This window comes from Lonchura striata, chromosome 2, assembly GCF_046129695.1.
Source record: "Lonchura striata isolate bLonStr1 chromosome 2, bLonStr1.mat, whole genome shotgun sequence".
Taxonomy (NCBI): Eukaryota; Metazoa; Chordata; class Aves; order Passeriformes; family Estrildidae; genus Lonchura; species Lonchura striata.
Window position 1 is genome coordinate 19,146,439 of NC_134604.1, and position 27,539 is coordinate 19,173,977.

At 47.7% G+C, this 27,539-nt stretch overlaps 1 protein-coding gene across 3 annotated transcripts; it reads right to left on the reverse strand.

The window, feature by feature from the left end:
- Positions 1 to 2,613: 2,613 nt before the first annotated feature.
- Positions 2,614 to 27,009, reverse strand: PGM2L1 (phosphoglucomutase 2 like 1). Of its 3 annotated transcripts, none has more exons than XM_021544017.3 (14): positions 26,673 to 27,009; positions 20,456 to 20,623; positions 17,088 to 17,194; positions 15,063 to 15,147; positions 14,347 to 14,430; positions 12,567 to 12,760; positions 11,753 to 11,942; positions 11,452 to 11,549; positions 10,445 to 10,625; positions 8,816 to 8,909; positions 8,302 to 8,431; positions 7,690 to 7,879; positions 7,376 to 7,509; positions 2,614 to 6,572 (listed from the first exon to the last, which is right to left on the reverse strand). In XM_021544017.3, the coding sequence occupies exons 1-14, from the start codon at positions 26,781 to 26,783 to the stop codon at positions 6,470 to 6,472; spliced, it is 1,869 nt and encodes a 622-aa protein (XP_021399692.1). In that variant the 5' UTR covers positions 26,784 to 27,009; the 3' UTR covers positions 2,614 to 6,469. The 3 variants fall into 3 exon arrangements, with proteins under 3 accessions (XP_021399692.1, XP_021399691.1, XP_077637333.1); XM_021544016.3 differs by having other exon boundaries at positions 10,445 to 10,661; XM_077781207.1 differs by lacking the exon at positions 26,673 to 27,009 and adding an exon at positions 26,378 to 26,474 and having other exon boundaries at positions 10,445 to 10,661.
- Between the last annotated feature and the right edge of the window lie 530 nt (positions 27,010 to 27,539).

The following is a 27,539-nucleotide window of genomic DNA, read 5'->3' on the forward strand; positions in this document are numbered from 1 at the left end:
ATCAGCCATAAGCTGCCTCATGAAACACACTGAATTACTGATAATTATTTCTCCCCAAGCAACTTCACCCCTCAGAACCTACACACCAGGCTCCTTAGTCCTCACATTTCTTCTTCCATTATCACAAATTAACCCAAACCTTCAGAGGGAGGAAAAACACCCTCTGCTTTTCATTGTTTCCTTTAGGAAAAGCAAGACAGGGATGCTACCCTCATACCTTGGGGAAACTGAGGCACAAACAAAGCAGGGTGGATAGCAAGGAAGGGTTTGTACAGGGGAAAAACCCCACAGAAATGGATTTCAGTCCTCAGCAGGGTTCACCTGAAACATTGGTGGTTCAGGACTGCCACACCCAGGCCAGTACTCTGTCCTTCCTTTGGTTTAGGGGTGGCTCCTGTGCCCTGCCAAAGAAAGTGCGATTGTTAGTAAGGATATCTCCAGTTTACCTATGGATGTTTCTAATTAGCCAGGTTGGGATATTCCTGGGAGATGGGCGCTCCTTGCTGAGCACAGAGCTGTCCCCAGCAGCAAGGAGGGGCTGGAAGTGACACTACCAGGGATTGGGGGACTCCTCCTGAGGGGCAGGAGCTGGGGACACTCAGTTTGACCAGGGGGCAGGTTGAAGTCCCTGTGTGTTTTCCCCAAGCCCGGCTCCAGGCAGCCACTCAGGGAGCTGGCACAGCAGTGCCCAGGCAGATGGGGAAGGACATGTTTCCACTAATCTGCCCCAATCTGGATTATTTCTCCAAATAAACCTCTGTTCCCAGCTGTTTTAAGCAAGTTTTTGGCATGCTGGGGACAGGTGGGATTGTGGGGATGAGGGGGAAGCTGGCAGGGCTGGAGGAGATGGAGGGGATGACATCTGCTGGGTGTACCTGTGCCAGTAGATTCCCATTGTCTGCACAGAGAGAGGGACCAAGCATCTCTGAGGTGGTTTGGCAGCACAGCACCCAGATCCTGAGGCTGGGATCATCCCATGGGGCCTCAGGCCTTTGCTGAAGTTTCCTCCTATCAAAAGCCAGTGGAAAGTGACTTGTGTTCGGGCCCAGTGTCCCCCACCTCATCTCCGATCCAAAGCAGAGCTGAGCTCCTCTGCAGCTCCTGTCAGGATAAAACAGCCAGAAAAACCCTCTCGTGCTGCCTGTCTAGTTCTTGGGGGTTTAGGGATCTCCCAGGGAGCCAGGATCACCCCAGGGCAGGTCAGAGCAGGTCCCTGGTCCTGCCTAAGGACACACAGGCAGCCTGCAGAGCTGCTCTGTCCTCCCGGCACATGCCCCAGCCACTCACCAACCTGACATTTACAAATCCCTATTTTTAGATGACCTTCATCACTTCTAATTGTTCAGGCTCCCCAGCCTCAGGAATGCTGCTGTGCATGGGCAGGATGGGTCCCTGAGCCCATTTCTCTCTTCCCTGTGCCTCAGTTTCCCTTTTAGCAAACTGCAATTGAGGGTCTCCCCTTGACTCTGGGGACCAGGTTTTGGGGGCTGTTGGTCCCGCTCCCACCCCAGGCCCTCCGACAGGATTTCAGGTGCTCCAGCAGGGAGCACCTAGCCCTTCACCAGCACCAGCTCCCGGGGCACCAGTCCAGTCCTCCTCCCCCAGTGGGAAGCAGCCGAGCAGGGCAAATCCAGGAGGGACTGGCTCCGGAGATGCCTCAGGCGCCTGCGGAGAGCTGAGCCCAGGGAACAGCCCACGTGGGCTGGGCTCAGCACATTGGTAATTAATTTAGTTACCAAATTAACATTTAAATTGACAAGACCCGGATGCAAAGCCAGGCACTGCTGCCTGTCAGGATTCATCGGCTTCCAGCAACCCTGGCTGCTCCCAGGCGGGTGTCCCTGGGTCCTGGTGCCCTGCCAGCAGCACCGAGGGGCCATGGAGTCTCCAGGAGATGCTCTGGTCCCCCACACTGCTCCCACGAGCTCCATCATGCTGTCCTGGAAGAAATGCCTGTGTGCAGCAGGGACAAGGACAGCAGGTGTCCTGGGGTCCTACTCTCCCTGCTGAAGTACACCCCAACCCTGAACTGCCGGCGGTCCTGCCTGGCCTTTGGCTGCCCCCCACACTGAGGGGGACACACTGGGACACGCAGGGTTCCATCCCCCTGCAGGAACCAGTAGTGACATCCAGTGCTGAATGCTGCAACGACAGCCCAGCAGTGGCTCAGCCAGGTGTCCCCACTACAGTCCCTGCTGTGCCCGGGGTGCTGCCACTGCTCCCCTGTCTTCAGTCCGAAGAAACCCAACCCTCTCCCCAGCTTCAAGCCCGCTGCAATGGCCTGCAGAGGATGGGCTGGAATTCAGAGGTGGTTGTGCTGCGCTGGGAGGGGGAGAGAGGCCCAGGGATAGCAGCCTTGGCAGATAAAAACAACAGCAGGTACACAGGATTCCCTGGCCTGAAGCTGCAGCTGCTACTGAAGGGACACTCCGGATCCCCTCAGCCCCAGGGACACCCTCCATGATCAGGGAGATCTCAGTGCCATCAAAAGGAGGAGGCTCTGAACAGTATCTTGTTCCCAGGCCTTATCCAAGTGGCACATGGATATTCCTCCAAGTCAAGCTCATCTTCTGGGGCAGAGGTGTTTGGCTAAAGAAGACAAAGAAACCTGGATTGAGATTATGAAGGGAATATTTTATTCCTTATAATACTTCATTCAGCTAAATCCACATAGCAGTACACAGAAAGTCTTCAGAAAAGTGCAAATTCTCACTTTGTAATACGCTCTAGTGTTACAGAACAGACATCAGGTAAACAGGAGTACAGATTCAGAACTCTCCGAGATTCTAGGCAAGGGGAATGATACAACTTGAGATACTTCAGTCACCTGTACAAAGCCATTCTTGAGTGAAGGGAATCAAGCTGGACTGTAACCACCCAGGTGTCACCATGCAAGGAGCCCCCTCTTGGTGGGGGAGAGGACAAAAAGGCAGAGGGGAAGACAAAACAAAGTGATAACAGTATCAGTTTTAAAATTAGAGAGCATCCAGGTGCCTCCTGAAGCTGTGCACAGATCAAGTGGCAGAACCCATGTCTCCTTCTCCCGGCTTCCACACAAACACTTCCTGCAAGGAAATGGGACCTGGAATCCCCAGTGACCTCAGGAGCCTGGCAGGGAGGGCACATAAAGTGCTGAGCCAGGGAGCAGCACTAGGGATGTGGACATGCAGGTAACTTTGGGAGCAGGGGAGGCAGGCAAGGGAGCCTCAGGCAGCAATGGACACCACCTGGACAGCTGGAGCCCCAGAGGATCTGCCTTCCTCATGCACCCTATGGACCACACCAGGGTGTGCTTCCCCTCCCTCAGAGGGCTGGGTATTTCAAAGGGACATGAGCAGAGCTCCCCAGGCCAGATCCCAGCTCTCCTGCAGCCCAAGGCCAGCCCAGCTCCTTGGAGCTACATCCTGCTGGGACACATGGGAAGCAGAGCTGCCTCAGCAGCCCAACACAGAGTGGGGCTACACTGCTCCTCTGAGCCACAACTGCAGGCCAGCCCTGCCTGTCACGCACTCTCTGCTCCTCTGGCACACCAGAGTTCACAGTTCCCTCACGCACCCTCAGGGGGGCTGGAAGGGACAGGTGGACAGCACTTGCACGTATGTAATCCACACCCTGTATGCTCTAAGACAACCTCTGTAAGAAACCCAGCTCTGCCTCACAGACATTCAGTGTTGCCTGGCAAAGCCCTGAACTCAGAGTTCCTGTGCCAGGCCCACAGACACACAACTCCAGTGCAGGAATTAAACCTGTCACAGCCAGGGGACAAACCCAAGCCCTCTGGATTTTATCAAACACCAAACCAAACACACCTGTATGGCTGTATGACCACAGCTTTAGCCACTGCCCAGCCTTTGAAAAGGTGCATTTCACCTGGAAGCACCTCAGAAACAACATCCACAGCACCCTCTGATCTATGACCTGCTTTCTACTCAAGTCAGAAAAGCCTTTGTTCTTAACTGAAAAGTGGGAAAGAACAGCTGACAACTCTGAGAAGGCTGTGCACAAACCAAGTGAACTCTAACACGATGCATTACAATGTTACAGGGCAAGGAAATGAGAATTCCAGTCTTTCACAGTAAGAGAAGTAAGGGATGCGAGATCAGAGGGAGGAGATAAAGGAGTTCCACAAATGGAATAGTATAAATATATCAAACAGTTCCAATACAGTAGGAAAACAACAGTAGCAGCAGTTTCAAAACAGCAAATAGTTATTATACCCTGAAAGTACATTCAACACCTTGTGCCTGCTGCTGTCCTCCCAAAAGCATTACTACAGCTACAGCTCCCTGTCAGAACTATCCATGGGGAAAATCCCAGACACAAAACATGCCACAGCTGGGTTTTCTTCTTTAATTAAGGACAGTTAGACTATGAACAGTTACCAGCTTCTAACAAGGCTTCTTTGAAAACATTTTCTCAATTTCTAGCACTTGCCGACTGACACAAAGCAGAACTCTGGGAAGCTGCAGATTCCTGCTCTTTGTAGGAGCACAGCCATCTCTCACAAGACATGACTGCTACAATAACACACAGCTGGGCTCACCACACACACACTATGCTTTTTACAGCGTTTGTTCAAAATTATGTCCCAAGTTACTTGTTCTCTTCACTGCTGGGCGAACAAAATCCTCAACGCCTCAGGGTTACTCTTCTGCTAAAGAGCTCCTTCAAGTTCAATGCAGTGGGGATCCAGATATGCATCCTTTTTTTGGGTGAGCTGAAGGCAAAGCAGCAGACAGAAATGCCTTCCCAGCCCTACCAGCACAGACAACAACAAAAGCATCCTCTGAGGGTATCTGGGTTTGCCTATTTTCCCCACCATGTCAGTCAAATGTACAATCAAGGTAAAAAAGAAAAAAAAAAAAAAAAAAAAAAAGCTTTTGGAATTAGATACATTTCACTCACTGGCAGAACAATCTGGAGATACTTTCTCAAGATTAAAAAAAAAAATAAATAGCAGTGACAGGTCAGAACTTGTGCAACACAGACCTTCTCTAGTACACATACATTCACAGACACTGAAATACTTCTCCACGGATATAGTGCAAAGCTGCTAGCAGCAGGAAACCCCCAAACCTCAGGGCTCTCTGAAGCCATGGAGAGGCAACACACACAAACCTACCCTGTGCCATCCTGTGGCATCAAGCTGAAAGGGCATCATCAGAGGGAGGCTGAATTTGGAGAGGCAACAATGGTGGCAAAACAACAGCTTGAACTCCAGGGCACCTTGGGGGCTTCTCCCATCATCTCCAACAGAGAGAAAACCCAGCACTGAATTGCTACTGGTTTTCTTTTCTCCCTGCCAGTGACAGCAGGGAACTTCCAGAACCAGCTCTCCTGTGCCAAAACACAGCCTTTATTGTCCAAAATCCAAAATAACCACAAGGAGAACTTGAGTATTGGTTTGGGTGGCTTTCTTGGAAAATGTGATTACAAGTCCCACTTGCTACTTCAGCAAAGGGAGAAAACAAATGAGAGAAGCTGTTAAAAATTTACCCTTCAAGATAGGGAATAACAGAATTTGCAAAATTACCTGACAGTGCATGGCAAAATTTAAAAAAAAAAAAAATCAAAATTTAGTAACTTGTCAGTCTCATCCTCATCTCCACTTTCTTCCTTGGTTTTGTATTTTTTAATACACAGACAATATAAATACAGGCCAGCAAAAACCAAAAAGTCACTGACTGGCATTTTCATTCGAAGTAATGAATACAGAAAATCAAGAACACTTCAGATCCTTCAGAGATGTGGGACAAAAAAGTAGCTACAGAGCCTGTGGTAGTCAGAAAGGGCCATTTTAACAAGGAATGACCAAGTTCCTGCTCCTTTGGAAGCCTTGGAAAGGCACCAGGCAATTCCAACCCCAAGCTGCAGCTGTTGCCACTATTGTTTCATTGCCAATTATTTTAAGACACACACAGGAAAGCTACAATGCCCAAGAACAACTTGACCAACAGAGGAATTCTTAAATAGCTGAAAAATGTCAACAATTTGCCTAAACAAGAAATGCTGAGCTCTGCTTTGATGCTTTTGGAAGTGCAGACCTGCATGGAAGGTCTCAGAGCTGCAGGGAAGAAGCAGCCTTTGTTGTGAGTTTGGAGTGATCACTCCCTTTAAAACTTTAAAACTTTTCCACACACAAAAAAAAGATGTGTTTTAGGTACCTGAACTGAGTTTAGGACAAAATGTAGCAGCTAAGCTCAGCTGCCTCAAAGGTACTAGGGCAATTCATTTGCATTGGTGTGGGTTAATTAAACTTTTGGTCAAAGGGACTGAGAACTGCAACAATAAATGCTACTCTTTCCTCTGACCTCCTCTCCTTATCCCAATTTGGTGAAAAGCCTGATAAAAGAACGCTTCTTCTTTACAGAAAAAGAATGCAGCTGTTTAAAACACACACACACAGAGATGAGTGTGGTTCTGCTCCTGGGTCCTTTGTTCCACACCGTGCCTCCTGCAGCAGCGGGCTCTATGCAGAGCGCCAGGTCAGCCCGTTCTTGGCAGGCTCCAGGAAATTCCCGATCAAAGCCTCAATCAGCTTCTGGAGCTCTTCTTCCAGCACACTTCTGGCACTGCAGGAAAAAACAGGCCCAGGTCAGAGGTCTGGGAAATGCCCAAACATAAATAAATAAACAGCAAGAGCTGATGGGGATGAACTTGCCCTGTTGCGTTTCCTACCCCACCAGGTGTAGGGACTCCTGTTTTCAGCAGGATTATCATGGAATCCCATAAGGGCTTGGGCTGGAAGGGACTTTTAAAGATGGTGCCTAGCGCCCTCTAGTGGCCTTTTTCTCCTTTAAATTAATTTCAATTAATAGTACAATAATCAGGTGGTGAGGCACAGGCACAGGTTGTCCAGAGCAGCTGTGGCTGTCCCACCCCACAACCTGGAGCAACCTGGGATGGGGGAAGGTGCCCCTGCCCATGGCAAAGGGATGGAACGAGATGGTCTTTAAGGTCCCTTCCCACACAAACCATTCCATGGTTCCATAATATGGATTCCCCCCCATCACTTTTAAACTGGAAGCAGCTCAACCCAGGTGAACAACATCTAGTTCCTCTCCCACAGCTCAGGGTAACAGCAGATTCCCAAAGGCTGTGTTTGCAGCCAGGTGGGCTCCCACTCTCTTCAGCAGCAGCACAACCTCAGGAGTGAAAGAAAAGCCTGGATGTGACAGCCCTCTGGTCTGGTTGGCAAGGTGAGGGCTGGTCACAGGTTGGACTCTGATTTCAGGGAGCTTTCCTAACCTAACCAACTCTGTGACTTTGTCACCTGAGCAGTTTTAACTCTGAGTAACTGGGGAACTGGGTGTGTGAGAGCAGTCAGCTGCAGCAGATGCTAAGCCCCCTCCTGGTGCCCTGCTGGGGCACTGACCTGTGCCCGGGCAGCGCGCACATCTCGGCGTAGTACTTGATCTTGGGCTCGGTGCCGCTCGTGCGCAGCGTGGCCACGCAGCCGTTCTGGAAGGTGAACGTGATCATCTGGCTGCTCTTGCTCACTGGCAGCACCTACAAAATCACAGCAACCCCTTACTGCCACTGCAGCAGCCCCTGGGAGCTCAGGAACTGCAGGAGCAGGGAGTCAACAGAGGTCATTGCATCAGAATCACCAGCACATCACACAGCTGCCTCCTTCCCTGTGCGTTCCAGTTTCTGCAGACCCTCCTCTGCACAAACACTCTCACTCACCGACTTCTTGTTCAGCTGGCTGCTGTCGTAGCCCGTGGTGATGTCTCGGACATGCAGGATGTTGTAAGCCCCACAGCATTTGGGGTAAGACTGAGGACCATCGAAGTTCCGCAGCCGCTCAAATATCCTTTTGATGGTGTGAGGCTCATAGCACAGGAAATAGGAAGTCTTGGATATGTGATACCCATACCTACAAGCAGATTAATGTTTTCAATTCTAAGATTCAAAGGGTTTTAGCACATTTGGTACCCAAAAGATCTCAGTACAGGGGTTAATTCTGACAAACACACCCTTCTTTTATCGCTGGGACTGTATCCCTAGCCATTCCTTCCTGCTCTGTCACAGATTCATTCTGGCAGTGGGAAGCCATTCCCTGTGTCCTGTCCCAAATTCCTCTCCAGCCCTCCTGGAGCCCCTTGTGATATCTGCACCAGTGATGGGCTGTAATCCATCCTACAACAAAAAACCCCACAGCAGCTTACAATGAGAAAACATCCGAGGGACACAAACATTTACTTATATATATATTTATATTTAAGTAAATATTCCTTAGATGATTCCCAGCTCTGAAACAGTGGAGTAGAATATCCCAATATGAAAAACACCACTCACATCTCATAAATGTCAACGAGTTTCTGTGCCAGGGTCAGGCCCTGGCCCTGCAGGTAAGTTGCCATTTCAGCAATGACCACAGCTGCACTCACTCCATCCTTATCCAGCACTGATGTGCCACACATGAAGCCTAGGAAGGAAAAAGGGATTGTGGAGAAATAACCTGACAGATTATTACACTGATTCACCTGACTGAAACTCTAACCTTTGATCCTGTAAAGGGAAATTGACCAGTACATGGAGGCAGCTTTATTGCTGCATATGCAGGAGAAATCTAATGAACTTGGGGGTTATAGAGCTGGGAAGATAAGCAAAACACCAACATCAGCAAGTCAGATACCATTTATTATGGGAGTTGGCACGCCAAATTGATGAGAGCAAAATATCAATGCTATGAACTACTAGGATAAAAATAAAGCACTTTGTCTGTGTGTTTGATTTCATAGCTCAGTCCCTCCTGAGCACATTCCCACCCTCAGTTCTCAACAGTTTAAAGGTATACCAGCACTCATACCAATAGACTCCTCAAATGCAAAGAGAACTTCTTTTCCATTGTCTAGGAGATTTTTTACTCTGCTTCCAATCCATTTAAAACCAGGGAGTGTTTCCTAAAAAGGGGAGGGGAGGGGAAAGGAAGGCTTAAAATACATATTTTCAAATTAGCTTCAGTTGAAAGAATAGCCACTGTTTCCTTCACTTCACACTAATAAAAAAAAAAAAAAAAAACACCACAAAAAACCAAAACATCAACCAAAGTGAAAATATAACAATGTAGTTTGAATTTTAAGGTCAATGGAAAAGCCTGCTGCAGAGTCAAAACACTAAAGCTTAAGGATGGTTTTTCTGGTTCTTTTAAAGTGATTTCCTTAAATTTAAATCTAATTAATTGACAAGCAGAATAAGGACAGTAAAGAAGCATCAGACAAGCCACATCTTCAGTTAGGATGAGGAGTCCAAGGCAAAGAGCCACTGGAAAGGGTTTTCTTAATGGATATTCAACTAGGACACAAGTACCAAACCAAGGAAAAATTGTGTCAGGGACTCTGGCGCTCAGATCACATTAGATCATCTGTGCTGCTCATCAGATGAGACACAGTAATTCAGGAGGAAAAGCTACAGAAATATAAAAGCAACACTTTTAGGTGCTGGGAGGGGAGAGCACTATTCTGGGGGGTTTTTACATAAATCATGCAAAAGCAGTCAAAAGCCTAGAAACAGCTTTTCTTGGAGGGAAGGACATTATAAATAAGAAAGAGGAGCTTCTAGAGAAGGCCAAGAGGTTGTGTAAATTCCTAGCTTCTCTTTTTCTTTCAGTCAATTATGTCCTTTTCCAATTAAAAAAAAATGAACTATATTTAGAGAGAGAACCAAATCCACTATAGGAACTGACAAGGAACCCTGATTAAGATTACCTGGCCAGTCACTCAAAATGGTTTTCAGAGTTATTTTCAATTTTATGTTCCTCATTTTTTGGCAAAATATTTATTCCTATTGTACATGGATTTAATTAAGACACATATAAACAAGGCCTGGCCCTTTGTCTGCTTGTGCTATGATCTTGGGCACTTCACTCTCTTCTGGCTAACATCTAACAGGAGTACCATTTTATGTGATGCAGGAACTAAACTGTCAGTCTTGGGGGAGCACCCCCAGTTTCTTTTTTAGCAGGTTCTTAAAGCTGCATATTAATGATCTGAACACAGGAGTTCCTCTGCCTGAAGTAAACCTAAATTCAAAACCCACTGGCACAGGCACCTGAGGGGCCATTGTGTAACCTCCAAGTTCCTACAAACCCATCAACACTCAGAGTGAGCAGGGCAGGCTGCACAAATCTCCCTTCTCTCACACAAAGATTTCAGATAACCACAGCTGTGGTTATCTGAATATATATATGATATCCTGTTACCTGCAATTCAGGTGTTAATTTGTGTCCCTGGGACTGAGCTTTGCCCACACTGATCTCCCAGTCCCAGAACACTGAGGGGATAGTTCTTTCACCCACACAAGCCTGATTTCCTTCTCTGCAAGCTGGAATCCCTCAGAATTCCCAGCCAGAAGCCTGGGAGTCCCCTGCCCACTTTTCACTCCATGAGGTCACCAGCAGGGGTTCGGATAGAGCCAGCACCACACAACCCACACTCACCTCAAAGTGAAATCCCTCTTTAAGTGCAATTGCCCTCAAAATCTTGGAGGAGACCGTGGTTGCCAGCATGTAAACATTCCTCATGTCAGCATCCTGGGGGCGGTTCTCCTTCCAGCAGGAAAACATCCACCAGCCAAACAGGGCTGCCAGCTCATTGCCCGTGAACACCTTCCAGCAGCCACTGCAGGGAGAGGCAAGGTGAGGAACCCTGCAGGCACTGAACACCCAGAGAGGCAAGGTCAAGGCTGGAGGAGAGGAATTCTGCAGTCACTGAGCAGGAACTCTGCAGTCACTGAACACAGAATGTGAGCATAGCACTAAAAAGCTGCTCTAAGCAAAGCCACTGTACTGACAGATTCCACACCTATCACACCTCAAGGATTTACAAGCCCAGAGCCCAAAGGCACTCCCCAGGGTCTCCTCTCTGGCAGCTCAGGCCTTTGATGACCCAGCAACAGGAGAGCTGTCTGGAATTGATCCACACAGAGCAGTCTAGGCAGCCTGAACACTGCAGCCAGGCAGAGCCTGCTCAGCTTTTACTTACACAACCATCAGAACTGGGGCCTGTTAGTGGGAGAAAAATAATTTCTGTTCAATATGAACAAGTAGGGGAAAACAAAGGATTAAAATTAAAAATAACAAAACAAACCAAAAAAACCCGCTCCACCAAAAAAGCCCATGACAACCACCAAGGAAGGTTGGCCTGATCTAAATTAAAACACAGCAAACAAAGAATTTTACTGTCTTTAGTAATCATTCTGTTTTCAGCTGAGCTTTATTTGGCCATTTACTATTACACCAGTAAGCATTTAATTGACTCTTTGATGGGTGAACTGATTTAAAATGCATTTTGAGCTATACCAAAGGATAAAGCTAGAAGGAAAAATATCCATATACCCAAGGAAAGGAGTGGATTGGAGGCCTGTGTCTGGCAACCATTTGGGGCCGCTCTGTGGCTCTCACCACCTTTTCTGCAGGAAGACACAGAAAAGGGTCCCATCACTTACTTTTCCTGTTGTTCTGCCACTGCCAGACGATCTGCATCTGGATCAGTGGCCACTACTACTTTTGCACTTTCTTTCTCTGCAAGCCTCAGTGACAGTTCCTGGTGGGAGAAGAAAGGATTAAAAAATCCAAAACGTAAGAGTAAATAAACTAACAGCCTCCCTACTTCCATCTAACACCCAGTGAAAGAAAACCTCCCATGGACTGCCCACTGTGTTGACAGAACAGAAAGCAGGTTCTCCCTGTTCTCTTCCTCAGTCTGTTTTTCCCCACGGAAATCAGATGAAATAGAAATCAAAATACCAGCACAGATTCTCCTTCTTCAGGATTTGGGCACTTGACAGTGGAGAAGTCTGGGTCTGGATCTTTTTGCTCCGGGACTGGAATGGGGGGCTGGAACCCAAAGGCTTTGAAAGCCAACTGAACATAGTCATGGCCAACTCCATGGAAAGAGGTGTGGACAAACTTCAAACTGCTCTGCATGTTCAGCTCCCTGAGGAGGAAACACAGCTTCAGTAGTATCTCAGCTCTTCAACAAGACTGTTTTCATCAGGGAAAGCAAAGTAAACTGCAGTTCCTCTGTGTACTGTTCTGCTAATTCCTGCATTAATTTCAAAGGAATGAGTGAAAGTGCTTATTTTGCACTAGAAACTGCTGGATTAAAGCTGCTTCTCCTGGAAAATGAAGTATTTACCTTCTGCCGAAACAGATCAAAGTCTCCCAAGACTCAAACTCTTCCACCACCTTAAACTCTGTTATTCCAGATCTGCTTCATGCCACTCATCCTCCTCCTTTTATTCTTATCCTCTGCCCCACCTAACCTTTAGACTGAATCTGTTTTGTGCATGTGCACCTCACTTTGAAGTTCTGCATTTTATTCAGAACTCTTAGAGCATATTCACTTGCATTAAATGGTTTCCACTGGGATGTTTCACAGTAACTTAATCCCCAAAGGCAGCTGCTTTATTCTCAAACTGTTTAACCCTAAGGATGGTGACCCTTGAATTTTAAGGCACCTCAGGGAACACAGTGAAGTCTATCTACAGTCAATTTTTCCACATGCAACCCACAGCTTACTTTAAAACACAATTCGGGCACTTTTTGCTTTATACAATACCTATGAAAGCAGATCTTTGTCAGGTCCTCCATGTAGCTGTCACAAATTTTCTTCAGAGGATCCTGTCTGAGGGGACTGGTGTCTACCAGACTTTCATTCCAAGAGCCATTCCAGGGTTCAACACACTCCTCTATGCATTTTATAATTTCCTTATCATGAGGAGAGGTGATCTGTGCTCCATTTTCCCAATAAACCTGGGGTAAGTTGAAGGAAAACAAGACAGTTTAATTATGAAGATTATTAACCTGATACATTATTTTAGCTATAGGATTCCACTTGCTTTCTGCTAAGCCATACAGAGAAATCAGCATCTGACTGGCTTGATTCTCAAGACATTCTCATTTGGAATCATCCAGCATGAACCTCTAAGTTCACAACTGATAAATGGAGCTAACACAGCAACACAATCTGATTTCACAAATAATAGCAATAATTGTTCAAATGTAATAATTTGAACTGAAATATCAGGATGTGAGAAACCAAAACCAGGCACTTGTATCAAGGAGTGCAAACTAACACTAGAAAAGTATCACCCTCTCCAAGGCTGGTGTTCCTCTTGGAAAAGGAACACAGCTTGTTTTTGAACCCAAAGCAAAACAGATAAGCAGTGTGCCAAGGTCCGTATTTTTCCATGGCTGAACAACACTAATCTCTGGGCTGGAAACACCCTCTAGAGTGGAAACACCGTATCTAAGCTCAGCTATAATATAATAAAGCCTTTGTTAAAGATTTAGAGGCCATCTTTCCCACACTCTGTTGCCAACAGCACGGCTGGGCTCACAGTGCAGACTCTGCTCAGATGATCTGCCTTTGCTTTCTCACCTTCAGTTAACATTGCCCAAAACCTTCAGAAGCTGCTGAAATTCACACGGGAAATTGTGACAGATGGAACAGCTCTTGGGAAAAACCAGGAAACACACCAGGGTCCTGGCAGAAGTAAACTGCTGTGTATCAGAAGACACAAACAAAATTGCTTCTTGACAAATGAAGCACCTGGGAAATTCATGTGGCTTCTTTCCTTACTCATTGCTCCAGCTAAGCAGAAGCAAAGGCTGGTGAAAAACTTCACAACTTGTTCCAGGGAAGGTGAGAGCAGTTCAATCACCCCCGGGAGCTCTCTCTGCCTTTCCTCACTCACTGACCTGCCACAGGGCTTTCAGAATGCTCAGCTAAAGTTGAGAGTTTAGTTCAGCTTCTTACAGAGCTGAGGAAGGAAATACTCAGAACACTTAAACTCAGTTAAAGCACTTAATGTTGTGGATGATTTGATTGTCCCAGGCTTTGATTTTCAAGTGAAGCAACACCCCTGCCACCACCCCTGTTTCAATGCCCAGAAAACCAGGGAACAACACAATGCTACCTTGTTTTATTAATCCACTCTTAAATCATTCTCATCTTCAGCACAGTCCCCTACTGTGTGCATGAATGCACCTCAGTTCTGGCTTAGTTTTAAACTGAGTTTTAAGCCTCAGCAGCTAACACACAAATTGCTGGAGCACTTCTTCAGCTGCAGATAAGACTCCGTGGAATGTCCTTACATATTTATGTTCAAGATACACAAACCGTGTGCTCCTATGCTCTCATCACAGAGGAGTGTGCCAGGCTGTAGAAGGATTAATTACTTTACATAAGTTATTCTTCCAGTGGACACACACAGAAAGGGGAGCCCTGGCACAGGCTGCCCCATCCCAGAGGGTTCCAAGGCCAGGTTGGACAGGGCTTGGAGCAGCCTGGGCTAGGGAAAGTTGTCCCTGGCAGGGCAGGGTGACACTGGCCTCACCTTGTAGCCATTGTCCTCCTTGCGGTTGTGGGATGCAGTGATCATGACCCCAGCCACGGCCCCGAGCTGCTGCACGGCATAGGGCTGCAAAGGAGCAGAGAAAGCCCTCAGCACAAACTGCCACAAACACTGCCCCAGCACACCAGGGCTGCCTGCAACCCTGCCCCAGCCCATCTGAAAACCACACACACCAACGCTCTGTCTCCTGCAGCCAGCAGCAGAAAACTGGCTCTAACTCCACTCCAGAAAAACATTCCCTTTTTTAACAATTGCAAAAATCCTTAACTGACCAGCCAAAAGTCTACACTGAGATTACAGGAGCCCTTGGAAACAGGCTGAAACAGAACAAAGGAATTCACAGAAAGGCCTGTTGAAGAACAAATCACAGGTTCTCCAGGCATTCCAGTCCTCCCCTCAAACCAGGATCCATAGAACACACAGCATGTTGGGAGAGCTCATGGAATACAAGCAAGGATTTACAACCACGCACAGAAAAGCTCCCATGACTGGAAGAGCCTATTCTTGATATCTTAAAAGCAGAGGCACTGAGGAATTTGGTGACATCCTTGTAACAGCCTCCTTGAAGAGCCAAGTGTACCAAGCAGCCTCCATTTTTGTGTTAAACAGAATTTAAGAAAACTGAAGCTCTCTTTTTTAGTAAATTCAAATACTCCCATAACTGTGTGCTGCAACAATAGGACGAGAATGTGACTCACCACAAAGGGGGTAGGGACATAGGTGGAGAAGAAATACACAAGCACATCTTTTGCCAGCAGGACTGCTGCAGTGAGCTTTGCAAGCCTACCAACAGGAAAAAGAAAACACTCAGTCACCCCAGCTCCCCAGGACAGCCCAAGAGCAAGATGGAATTCCGGTCACCTCCAGGCACTTGTTTCTTAAGGCACTCCACTACTTTTTGGCTTATGCTTGGAGTGGTATCCTACAAATTGCACTGTCAGGGTCAGAGTTTCCAGGTTGTAAAATGTGAGCCAGCACTTTCAGCTGCTGCCTGGGCAGTGCAAGGCACTTCAGCCCCTCACCCAAACAAAGCAGATGTCCCACACAGATACACAGAACACCCAACCCTCAGCTCAAGGACAGAACCAGCTTTCAAGAGAGTTTGAAGTACCAGATGTCTGCAACAGCAGGTTTGGAAAAAGATTTGGTATCCCACATGAGGCTCCTTTTCCAGCCCAGCTCAGCACTTTCAGACAATGCCCAGGAAGCAGATCTAATCCTAAAATATATTGCTGCAAAGCAGCACCCTTCATTCCAGAATATTTAGAAACAAGAACAGTGTCCATAGTTCTAATTCTCACTTTATTATAAACTTGCCCTTTTAAGCACCAGGGAGGTTCATTCTCTTCCAAGTAACAGATATCAAGCTTCTTTTGCACAGCCCAGGAGATAAAGGGTAGTCTCAGAAGCAAAACAGAGGAGATATTAAATGGGGTAAGCTCACCTTGCTGCCTTGTTCTCACAGCCAAGCACTAGTACTGACTTGCTTCTCTCCATCAGCAGCAACCCCACAGACTGAGAGTTCCTACAGCACATGTCAAATGTCACCTGAGACCACCTGGGTGGGTCTGAGAGCTCAGTTCCAAGCTGAAGCTACTAAAATTCTGCTTGGGTCACACCAACTCAGCTACAGGACACAGCTGTGTGACCTGCCATCCCACAGCGCTAGTAAAGCACTCTGCACCCCCTGGGAGCTCTTTTGGGGGAGTTCAGCTGGATTTCAGCACTGCTGGAAGGGTGTAGGATGCCAGGGGACAGGAGAAACACACAGTCAGGAACCTTGTAAACCATCCAGGCTGAAGGGCAGGCTTTGAGGGGCAAAAAAGGAACATCCCTCTTACACCTTCCCATTTTTAGACTGTGTCTAACCCACACAGTCTGGGTTTGAAAGCTCAGTATCACCAGTGAGTTTAAACTCCTCACACCAAAACCTGGGGAAAATGGGCCACACACATCCTGAGGCCCAGAGGAGAGGAGAGACTCACTGCATTCTGTGCTCTACTGGACTTCTTCATCCCCAAAACATAAATACTACTAAGAAAAAAAGAACTGTTAGTTACAACAGTAACTACAACAATTAACTTCTCATTGCCTCAATACAAACTAGGTACTGGGCTGGCTTTTTTGCACAGCATACCATCCTCACATGTGTTTTTCTCCCCAGCAAGGGATTAAGATTCCTTAGAGAATACAGGAAGCAATTTTCTCCCCTTTCCTTGCCAAGGGCACAGTTCCATTGCTGGAAGCCTACATTTTAAGCATTCCAGGTAAAATCCCCTCAAAGTGAAAATACACTGGGTTATAGCAGGCTGCAGATGGAATTGTCCCCCCCCACCCAAGCAAGCTTAAATCAGGTGTGACATACCAGAGAATGACAGTGTAAAAAGTACATTAATATTTAGGGGTTTCCAGATGGATGTTAATACTCTAAATTTACCTTCATGTTCAAATTTCCCTCTAGGCACATTAAGCCTAACATTCTTGTGCATTTAATCTGTAAATTCTCTGGTGGAGCAAGCAGCCTTGTACTCCTCCTTTGCTGGCAAACTGGTATCACAAAGGATTTAATCCCAGCCTCTCCTCATTACTGTTGCAATGGACTGAGGGAGAGGAAAGAGTGTGCCTAGTTCACCCCAAGCAAAGAGAAAGAGTGCTGACACGACAGAACACATTTAAAGCCACAATTTCATTTCTAGTCTTGCAAATGTAAGCAATACTCATACTTCTTACTGCTGCAGTTGCTGGTGACCTGACCTCGTGTGTCATAGCCAACAACAAAGCCTCTCTGCTTAAAGTCTGAAAAGTTTCTCTCGAGATATTTGTAGATCCCCTGGAGGAAAAAAAAAAAAAAAAAGAGAGAAAATAATTAGCTGGACTGCAGCACACACAAACACTAAAGGTGATCTTGCACAAAGGATGGATAATGTCAGTAGGTAAAATACAGCTCAAACACATCCATAACAATATTCACAAAAACAGCAGTGGCTTTCCCCCAGTGTTCACTGAAAAAGTAACCAGAGAAACTGCTGTGGGAAATAAAAGTGAGCAGGACAACAACAAACCCTCAAGAAGCAAACACTCATTTTCAATCCATACTGTAGCTTCATTTATTCAAATCGTCTTCTCAAAACTGAATTGAGAAAAACCCATGTTTTAGAAGTCCATCCCCTCAGGCAATATCAGATGTGCCAGCCTGGTCTTTATCTCTCTGCCCACAGAACAAGTCAAACATTTTCAACATTGTTCCCAAAGTGTCGGTCCTAAATTTGCCTAAAAATCAGGAAATAGCTTGGATGGGAAGATCAGCTGCAAGGAGGAGAGAGAGGAATGGGAAAAACTCCTCAAGTTGACTTGAGCAACCTGAATAACATCTAAAGACATGAACAGCACATTTCTTATAACAGACCCCTTACTTAGGCTAAGATTTTGTATGAAGAAAAACAGGAATGTCTTTACTTTCTGCTATGGAGCAGTTTGCTTCAAATGAGCCCCTTAAGTTCAGACAGAGACTCCACACCTGAAGTTCTCTCAGTCCTAGAGGGCTTGCCCGCTATCCAAACATTGTTATGAAAGCTGCAGGAAATAAAAGTAAATCAGCAAATGTTAGTGAGCAAGTGAGTACAGAGCCTCTCCACTGTCTAAACCCTCCACCTGAGCTCACACCCATCTTCTCCCAGGTGCCCCAAGGGCAGTTAGGAATTCCAACACCTCTGGTGTTAAGTCCTCTCTTGGAAGATTCTCAATATAAAGAATTTCTATTTCCCTTTAACAAGACTCAGGTTTTGATAGTGTCCCTAATTACTTCTGCTATTAAGCTTCCACCACTTCTGAAGGAGGCACAAGTGCATCTCATTAATGGCTTATTAGCAGGTGTCAGCACTAAGATCTAAGCCAAAAATTCTCCTCAGGTGACTCCCATTCTCCCACGGCTCGGTTCAGGTGATTTCCTGTTGCAAAATCCATGGAACAGAACAAGTCTACATCTACAGCATGTCCAGTCTCTGATGCTCGAGCTCAAAAGAAAAGTGAGGGAAGAGTGATGGCATCATGAATGAAATAGATTTTTGGTTGATGAAATCCAGAGAGGTAGGAACAGCTTTATAATGCCCAGCATTTAAAATTTTCATCTTTTACCTTTATCTTTGCTTTTTAAGCAGCAGGAAATGCCTTGATGCGAAGCTGGCTGGTTTTGTCACTGTGGAGCTCAGTGACAGGTTTCTTCCCCACCAATAAAAGCACCTGGACATGCATCAAAGTAGGACAGAAGCCAGGGAACCTGGGCTTTACACAGAGTTTATGTACCTGCAATTTTAAGCAGAGTCCACAGCAACTGCTGAATATTCTGCACCTTCCTAGATCTGACTTTTCATAGTATCAATATAATCAAATCAAATGAAGAGCAAATGAAAAAAAAAAAAAAAAAATCAGCTCAAATGAAGGACACAGAACATATGTGCAACTTCACTACAGCTTATTTTAACTGAAGAAGTATTAATTACACCCAAGCCTGCTGGCCATTTATTCCTGTCCCAGGCAACGGCAAACCCAGAGAGCCAGGGCTGCCTGTGCACACACCAGGTTCAGCAGAGCTGTTCCTGCCTCAGCTTCTGAGGAACATGAATGCTCAAACAAAGCCAAAATCCACTGCAGTTTGCTTCAGAAACAAGTTCCAATCCACTTCCCCCAGCCTGATCTGAAGCTCTAATAAACAACTAAAAATAGCAGCTGTGCAGAGGGAGCAGAAGCACACACACCCGGTCTGGAACTCCCAAAAACCAGCAGTGCTGATGACAATGAGCCTGCCAAAGCATTCCCTGCCCAGCAAAAGGGAAGCTTTCCCTCTGTGCCAGGAGCATGGCTGAGCCAGCAGCCCCACACTCCGCCAGCCCAAGCCACAAAGGTAGCAGGCAACAGCCAGCACCCCTAAACCCAGCAGCAGGGAATTCACTCCCAAAAACCTCCTCTGCTGCCAAGGAAACAGGCCTTCCCACAGCAGCTCGGCTGCTTTTAACAATCCCCCCATTGGCAGCAAAATGCTGACTGTTAAAACCCTTTTTCTTAATCTGCTCCCTCTGCAAAGTCTGCTTGGACCTGTTCCTGCCATTGCAGCCTTTTTGGCAGAGGCTGGCACACCTGCAGCAGGTAGGGCAGAAGGGAAGGAAGAATCATCCTAGGATGTGTCCAGTCTGCAGGTCAGACACCTGAAGGAAGCTTTTTGTTAGAGTCAAGAGGATACTGCAGAGCAGAACTGTCAGAGAGAAGGCTGGGCTGCAAACCCACACTGCAAAACAAAGCCTCCATAAACAGTACTGGAATTCAGCCTCTCCACGAGAGTGCGGGCTCCAGTTGTACAACCCAGACAGCAGAATGGCAAACAGCTTAGGAGAGTCCCAGCTGTTCCAAGCTCTAAGCACATCCCTCCACCCTAGGCCAGCAGAAAGCGCTATTTCAGTCACATGTCCTGAGGGATGTTAGAGCATCAGCCTGCAAGAGAAACCAGCAGAAAAGTTTGGGTGCACAGTATTAAATGAGGGGTTTAACCAAGCCTTGCTAAATACAGCTGAAACATATTTTCTACAAAAATTATCTATCAAAATAGGTAAAAGTCAGTCTTGTCCTAACAAACATTTTGTTGATTTCCTAAGCACAAGGGCTTCAAATATACCAGCTCACTCTGTTTCCAACAGTGAAGGCTAGAGGTGGGCACAAATAAACTGTTTCAGGAGATGACATATACTCAGTCCATATAGGTCCACAACTTGTGCTGAAAACAAAAGAAAATTTTTGTTTGGCTGGGGTTTTGCTTCTTTTGTTTGGGTTATTTTTGTTGTTTTGTTTGTGAAATACTACGAGTATTTCTATACTGTACCACAAGTATTACAAGTTATTGCGGCAGCTCACAAGACTTCCAACTTTGGGGCTGTGTAGCAGAGTGACCGCTGGCCAAACTCCAGCCCAGCCAAAGCTCTCCAAGCCACCTCATCTCCTCTGAGCACTGAGCCTTCCATGCTCCCACCCACCTCGGGGGTTTCAAGAGGATTGCAGCCGATCCCATGGGGCAGAGGCTGCCCCAGAGCCATGCCCAGCTCACCTGGGTAGACTGGATGACTGTGAGGTCGTTGATGTAGCAGAAGCCCGCTCCCATGGCCGAGCGCAGCCCGGCCGTGCCGAAGCTCAGGCGGCAGCACAGGCGCTCCCGCAGCTCCCTGTGTTTCCCATCCTGCAGCAGGCTCTCAATCTGTTCCTTCGTTTTCTGGTTCTGCAAGGGAAGGTGAAGGTCCTCGTTCAGTGCTTGGAATCAGGGGCTCAACTGTGCATGCTCATCAGTTTGAGGTAATTCCCAGAGCAAATCCCTCCTATCCTATAAAAAGCATGTGCAGCAGCCTCCACTGGACCTCGTTTCTCACGTTATTCCCATATTATCATTATTAACAAAGGACTCAAGAGCTCCTGTTGCCACTGATGTGGTGATGTGATTGTCTGGTCATTAAGACACCTGCCAGCCCCTCTGCCTGAGGAGCAGTGCCTTTGGAACAGGTTTTTCCAGGGCAGACAACAATTCCACTGCCAATCTTTGCCCCTGGAGGACTGACAAAAATCCAAACCTCGAAGCAGCATTTCCTTCCTCCCCACCCACAGGAAAGAGGCACAGTAAAACCCTGAAAATCACAGGATGGTTTGGGCTGGAAGGGTCCTTGGAGACCAGCCCATTCCACAGGCAGGAACACCTTGCACTGGACCAGGCTCCTAAACCCCTCCAAGAGTGGACAGGGTGTTTTGCAGCAGGCTGGATCCTTACCCCGACTGATCCCCCTTGCTTAGGCAGGATTTCCCTAAATCCACACTACCATCACAGCTTTGCACACCTCTACTGCCTGTTCCGCAGCTATCCAACTTTTACTGAATTAATCTAGCCACCAAGCAGCTCTGCCTGCCTACTGACAGCCGGTTTGGCCAGGGCACTTCCCAGATCCCATACACACAGCAGAAGCAGTGAGAGGCAGTGCTCACACAGCTGGAGAAAACTGCAGAGGTGTAAAACACAGCTCTGGAGGCACAAGTGCTCCTCCAAAGCCGTGCTGCCTCAAGCAGAGTGGCAAGGAAAGGTTAGAAAAGGCAAATGGAATATGCAGGGCAGGGGTGAGGCTCCTCTGACATTTAAAAGAGAGGTCAGCCAGCTCCAGCAGCACTGGAACACACTCCTCACAGACACGGGGAGGCTCTTCAGCAGGACTGGGAAAAGCACAAAGCCATGAGCTGGGCACATTCACTGGAAGAAAAAAATCATCAATAAAATGCACTGAAAAATCTGAAATAATTCCTGCAGCTTGACAGCAGATCCTGAACACTCAACATGTGAATTTCAAATCACTTTTTATTTCTTATTTTTATTTCTGTGTGCTCTGAAATAAAAGGTAAGCCATTATTGTCCAGGCTCCTGGATGGCCTGGCAACCAAAGCAAGGCATTGCTCACTACACAGCTAAACACAGGTCTAAAAAGAAAGCAAAACAATGGGGCACAATAGATGTTCAACTGCAAAAGTGGAAGTTTCTCTCTCAGCTGTTCATACGCAGCCAACCAGAAAACAAATGACTGATGTGAAGAGTCTAAGGCAAGAGTATTGAGAACCTCATTTCACGCTGTGACAGCACATGGCTTGGCTTTAAAATACAGTTATTAAATTGCACAGCATCCTCTACAGCTTTTTAGGACACACTGCATTGCTTCCTGAAAAAACAGAATAGAAATTACACATCCTATAGTTTATGGAGCTTTGCAAAACTCAGGCAATACTCGAGCAAGACCACAAACATTTCTTTTAAAAATAGATTAACAAGCATTTTTGACTGAAGAAACTTAATTGCCTAAGGAATAAAAATGAGTTGGCCAAACCAGCACCTGAGTAACATTTTAATTTGCCCAGGTCACATTCAGTTAAGCTGAAGCTGCAGAAACTAGAGGAGAAAAAAGTTACAAGTGAAAATCTCCAAGCTTGGATAAGCCTGACCCCCTGACTGCCCCTATCCCAGCCTGGCATCACCTTTACTCCTTCCTATGCTTCCCAGCTTGCCCTGTTATCCCAAGCTGGAGCTTCACATCCTGTGGCCCAGCTGAGCTTCTTGCAACACCCAGCCTGGCTCTGAGCACCATCTGCCACCCTGACCTGGGAATTCCACTGCTGACACTTAACCCCACTGCAAACCCCGGAAAAAAAAAAAAAAAAATAGAGGTTTTGCTGGCTTGCTTGGTAGTTATGATATGAGGTCATACAGCTGAAGGTCTCATGGGGGCTTTTGTGATGGTTCATCTTCCCAAGAGCAAAAAATAAAAGTTCCTTAGAGATTTTAGAATAAAATGTTTGAATGATTAATTAATATCCTTTAAAAAAATCTACCTGATACAAAACTGCCTAAAGCTTCCTGTCTTCAGCAGAAATAAGGGAGGCTGTTTGATACAGAAATAGTCAGCTCTCCAAAAAGCAATGCTTTAAGGCATGCCTGCATTCCAGCAGCTCTAACAGAGCAATTCCAGTTCTTGGGAGTGCCTGGCTCAAAGGCTGCAGGCTTCCACCTGAAGGCCAGCAGTAGGTGGATGCTCTCTATAGAAAATAGATATTGGTTTATTTGATCATCTAGACATTTTTTTATTTGATCACCCTCCTCAAACACCAGGACTACTTCATAATACTTGTATAAATAAACACATGATACCTCTCTAGTAGACACATATATGTACACAAATCTAGGACACCTAATATAAAGGTGTATCTAATAAATAAATGATACTGACCCACTCTAAAGGGGTAGCTAATAAATAAATTATACTGACCCCCTATAAAGGTGCATATAATAAAAAAATGATACTGACCCACTATAAATGTGTAGATAATAAAAATTATATTGACCAATATAAAGGTGTATATAATAACTAAATGATACTGACCCAATATATATAATGTACACTTAACTAATCTATGTCCATGCTGTCCCTGGTGTCTGTGGAGCACACATCTGTAAATGTTTAGCACAGCCTACAAAGGCCAGGCCACAATCAAGAGGCAACAGGCGCCAGCTGCCTCTGGACAAGGCTCCTGCCCATGGCCAGCTGCACAAGGATGTGACAGATAAGGTGACAGCAGCCCTGTGAGAGACTAGTGCTGCCTGAACACACCCTGCTGGGGCAGGAAAGGGACAGCAGCACAGGGGTCTGGCTGGTGTTTGGGCTGGGGATGGGCAAGCTGGCACTGCCACAGGGAATCCCTGCTCCTCCCCTGGCCAGGACTGTCCCTCTGCCCTCCCCCAGTTCCCACCAACACATGGCCGTTTTGAGTGATATCCCGATTTTCCAGCACCTTTGAGGCATGCCATGGATAGGTGGGAATGCAGAAGGAGCAGAGCCCAAACTGTGTTCTCCCTGCCATGCCCAGGACCTGTCCCCAGAACACCCCAGGGAGCAGGACTTGGCATCACTGCCAGGCTGTGAGGAGAGACAGCGAGCCTGGCAGAACCCTCCCTGCAGTAATTCCCATTCCTGGTCATAGAGAAATGGAAATCAAACACTGGGGACACAGTCAGCCAGGCTGCTGTGTGGGTGACATACTGAACACTGTCCTGTGCTCACATAAACACCAGAAAAATATTTTTAACTATTTAATTATTAATAGTTCTGTAATTATTTTCCCTCTAAAAATATTCATTATATATTAAAAAAACCTGTTTATAAGAAATCACTGCCAGATTCAGAACTCTGGGGTCACAACCTGCAGGAGACTCTGCAACACATTTCAGAGAGGTTTGAAATATTATTAAGCAAAAAGAAAAAATATATATCTTCTCTGCCAAATTGTCAGCTTGCCATGTAGTGCACAGCTGCCTGCTGAGGCAGAATCACACTTTTGTGGCTCAACAGGGTTCAACACTTGGAACAAGTGGGGAAATAAAGACAAGGCCATTAGCTGGGTATTTCTTATGGCTCTTTCACACCCAATCATGTTTATCACGGGCACTTACCACCGGAGTTAGGCTTCAAAGCTAATACTCTGTCAAAATAATTTACTACCCACAGCAATTTTGTTGTTGTTGTTTTGCACACTCTATGCATGTGTAGCTGAAGGAAGGTGAAAAGCCTCAAGTTGGTTTGAGCTTCAGTGAATTTTTCTGTGGCCTTCATTTACCCCAATGTTATTCTTAAAAATTCACTTAGAAGTCTCAACAAGCAAAAATATTTCAAGTAAATAACTGGATCAAGTTACTGGTCTCAAACTGTCATGTCCATTTCCTGTTGGAAAGCATCTCGAAAGCCACAAAAATTAGAAGAACATCGAGGGACAGCTCAAAAGCACCCCAGAACCACCTAATCAGGAAGGAGGAAGCCTGCACACTGCAGCTGAGACAGGGATCCCGAGCCCATGAACGAGTAAAACCAAGGGAGGATTCAATGAATGAACAAACAGCTCCTGGGTAATGAATTCCAGCTCTCCCCACTGTGTAGAGTTCCAGCAGTGCCTTTCAGGAGCCAAAGCCTCCCCAGGTAGCCCAGGCAGGAGCAGTTGCCACACAAGCCAGGCTCCCTCAGGAAACCAGAGGCACACATGGAAGTAAAATAGGAAAATCAGGAAGTGGATGAAAGGGAATTAAAGGGAGAAAGTGGAGACCAATTACTAGTTGTTGACATACTTTACCAAGGAGGATTGCTCAAAAGCTCTGCCTTGTGCCTCCAAGTCTGGCTCAAAGCAGTAACCCAGGAGGGAGGATGGCAAGGGGGGAATGCCAGGGGCACTGGTGAAAATGCAGGGGGCTGGTGAGAAGGGCAGGAAAGCAGGACACTCATCCCACAGCCAGGCTTCCTCCACCCACCCAGGGCTTTGGGCAAGGTGAGCACCAACACCCAAGCCACAAAGGACACAGAGCACAGCTCTGGTAATTAATTACAAACAACGATTTTCAATTAAGTTGGAGGACAAAAGCCTCCCGCAGCTGGGAACGCAGTGCATAGATTTTTCCTTTATTAGAGGCAGCAAAAATCCCTGCAGCTCAGGAAGCTGGGGGTGGGAATGGGGGGTCAAGGCTGATAAGCACCAAAGGTCCCACTTCCTCAGCTTGTGGGAAAACAGCAGGGCACTGGACCAGCAATCCCTGCCCCTGCCACATTCCCTGCTTTCTCCCTGCCTTCCCTCCCACAACACCTTCCCCTGGCTGGCTAACACCTTTCCTGAACGACCCCTGGCCCCAGCAAGCAGCCCCCAGTCCTCCTCCTCCCGGTAACTTTGAGTTGTCAGATTTCTCTTGGAAACCTCTCCAAGTAGTCCTGAATGCTCCAAGTTCGAGCAGGAAAGGTGATGTTTGTCACCTGGGGAAGCAAGGGCGAACAGGTACACTCACACTGACCCTGCGTTTGCATTTCACTGGTTAATTACAGCCCCCCAAGGAAAGACAAAACAACCTGTTAAAAAACAACAGAAGCCTTTCAATACACTAACAAGACGTCATTAAAATAAAATACTTACTGGAGTTGACCCTGGGTTATCAAATGTGTTATCAGGAATACTGTTTCCTTCCTGCACTCCTTCCCTCCCCCAGGCTGCTGTTCCCGGATATTTTCACAGCAGCAGCTCCAAGCGCAGGAGGTGCAGATGGCACCTGTTAATTTCGGCAAAGCCGGCAGGAGAGAGCACATTTACAGGCAGGAGAAAGCTTATCTTGGAGCCATCAGGTGGCACCTGCCTGAAAGCAGCCCTCCCGCTTTCATCTTAGCAGGATAAAATTGAGGAGGGAACAGAACCAACACACGGGTGGTCCTAGTTAATAAATATAAAAGCAAAAGAGGTTCAGGAGGGAGAAACCTAAAAATTAAGGCAAAGCAGTCAGAAGCCCAAACCACTGGTGCACTGCTACCTTACCCTCCCCATCATCAAGGTATTTTTTTAGGCCATGATGGTTGGACAAACCAGCTGCAAAAAAACCCTAAAAAAACCCAAAGTAACCCTTTCAACGACAGGATGAGCAAAATACCCTCGAACAGCACACTGTCTGAGTGGCCAAATCCGAATCAATCAAGCAATCAATCAAGGACGGTCCCATCAGTACCCATCTGTGCCCAATGAGCCATGGCCGGTGCTCCAGGTGCCAGGACGGCCCCATCCACGCCCATCCCGGCACCGGCCGGAGGCAGGGCTGCGCTGGGAGGGAGGCAGGCAGGCAGGGAGGCAGCGGGGAGTCCCCGCGCAGGGACGGGGGTGTCGCAGCCGCTGTCGCGCCGGGAGGGGCGCGGGCAGCGCTCGCCGCGGAGCTGCCGACGCTCGCCCACCTTGTCCCAGCTCAGCCACTGCCACACCGCCTTGTCCAGCTGCGCGTCCCCGGTGCTGCGGGCCACCAGCACGTTGGAGTTCACGTCCCCGGGGGCTCCGCAGTCGCCCATGGTCGCGCGGAGGAGGAGGAAGAGGACGGAGAAGGCGCCGCTTCTTCACTTCGCCGCCGCACCGCGCATCGCCCGGGGGGCGAGAAAAGGCGGAGGAGGCCGAGGGGAGCCTGGGGGCTCCCGCGGGGCCGGGTTTTATCCCCGGCCGGCGCTGCCAGCGGCGATTAACGGGGAGCGACCGCCGCCGCCTCCGCCGGCCCGGCCCGCCCTGAGCCACCGCCCCGCCGCGCCCCCCGCGCGGGCATGACGGGAAATGTAGTCCCCGGGGCGCGGAAGGGAAGATAGGGCATGCGGAAGAAACTACAACTCCCGGCGGCCTCAGGGAGCGGGACGGGGCTCGGCTACCGCAGGTTCGCGTCCCGCCTCGGCCGCGGTGCGGAAACAATGTCCCGTCTGTCCCCTGCTGCCACCGACGGATACTGCGCCACCGAGCCGAGCCACAGTCACACACCTCCCCGTCAGAGCCCCGCAGTACCCCCTGGGCTGCCCGCAGCACCGCGTGTTCCCTTCGAGAAGTTAACGGCGGGGGCGCTGCCCTGCGGGATGAGCCCCTTGCTTAGGAGCGTTTCCAGATGGCAATTCCAAAGGCATTGGAGGAGAATCGTAGCCCTCCCCTGGCTCCATCAGTTCTAATTGGATCGCCTGGCCCTGAGCAGCAGGCTCGGTGTGACCACATCTCACAGAGCATCCCAATCCCGTACAGCATCCCAATCCCGTACAGCATCCCAGTCCCGCAGAGCACTCCCAGCCCACGGC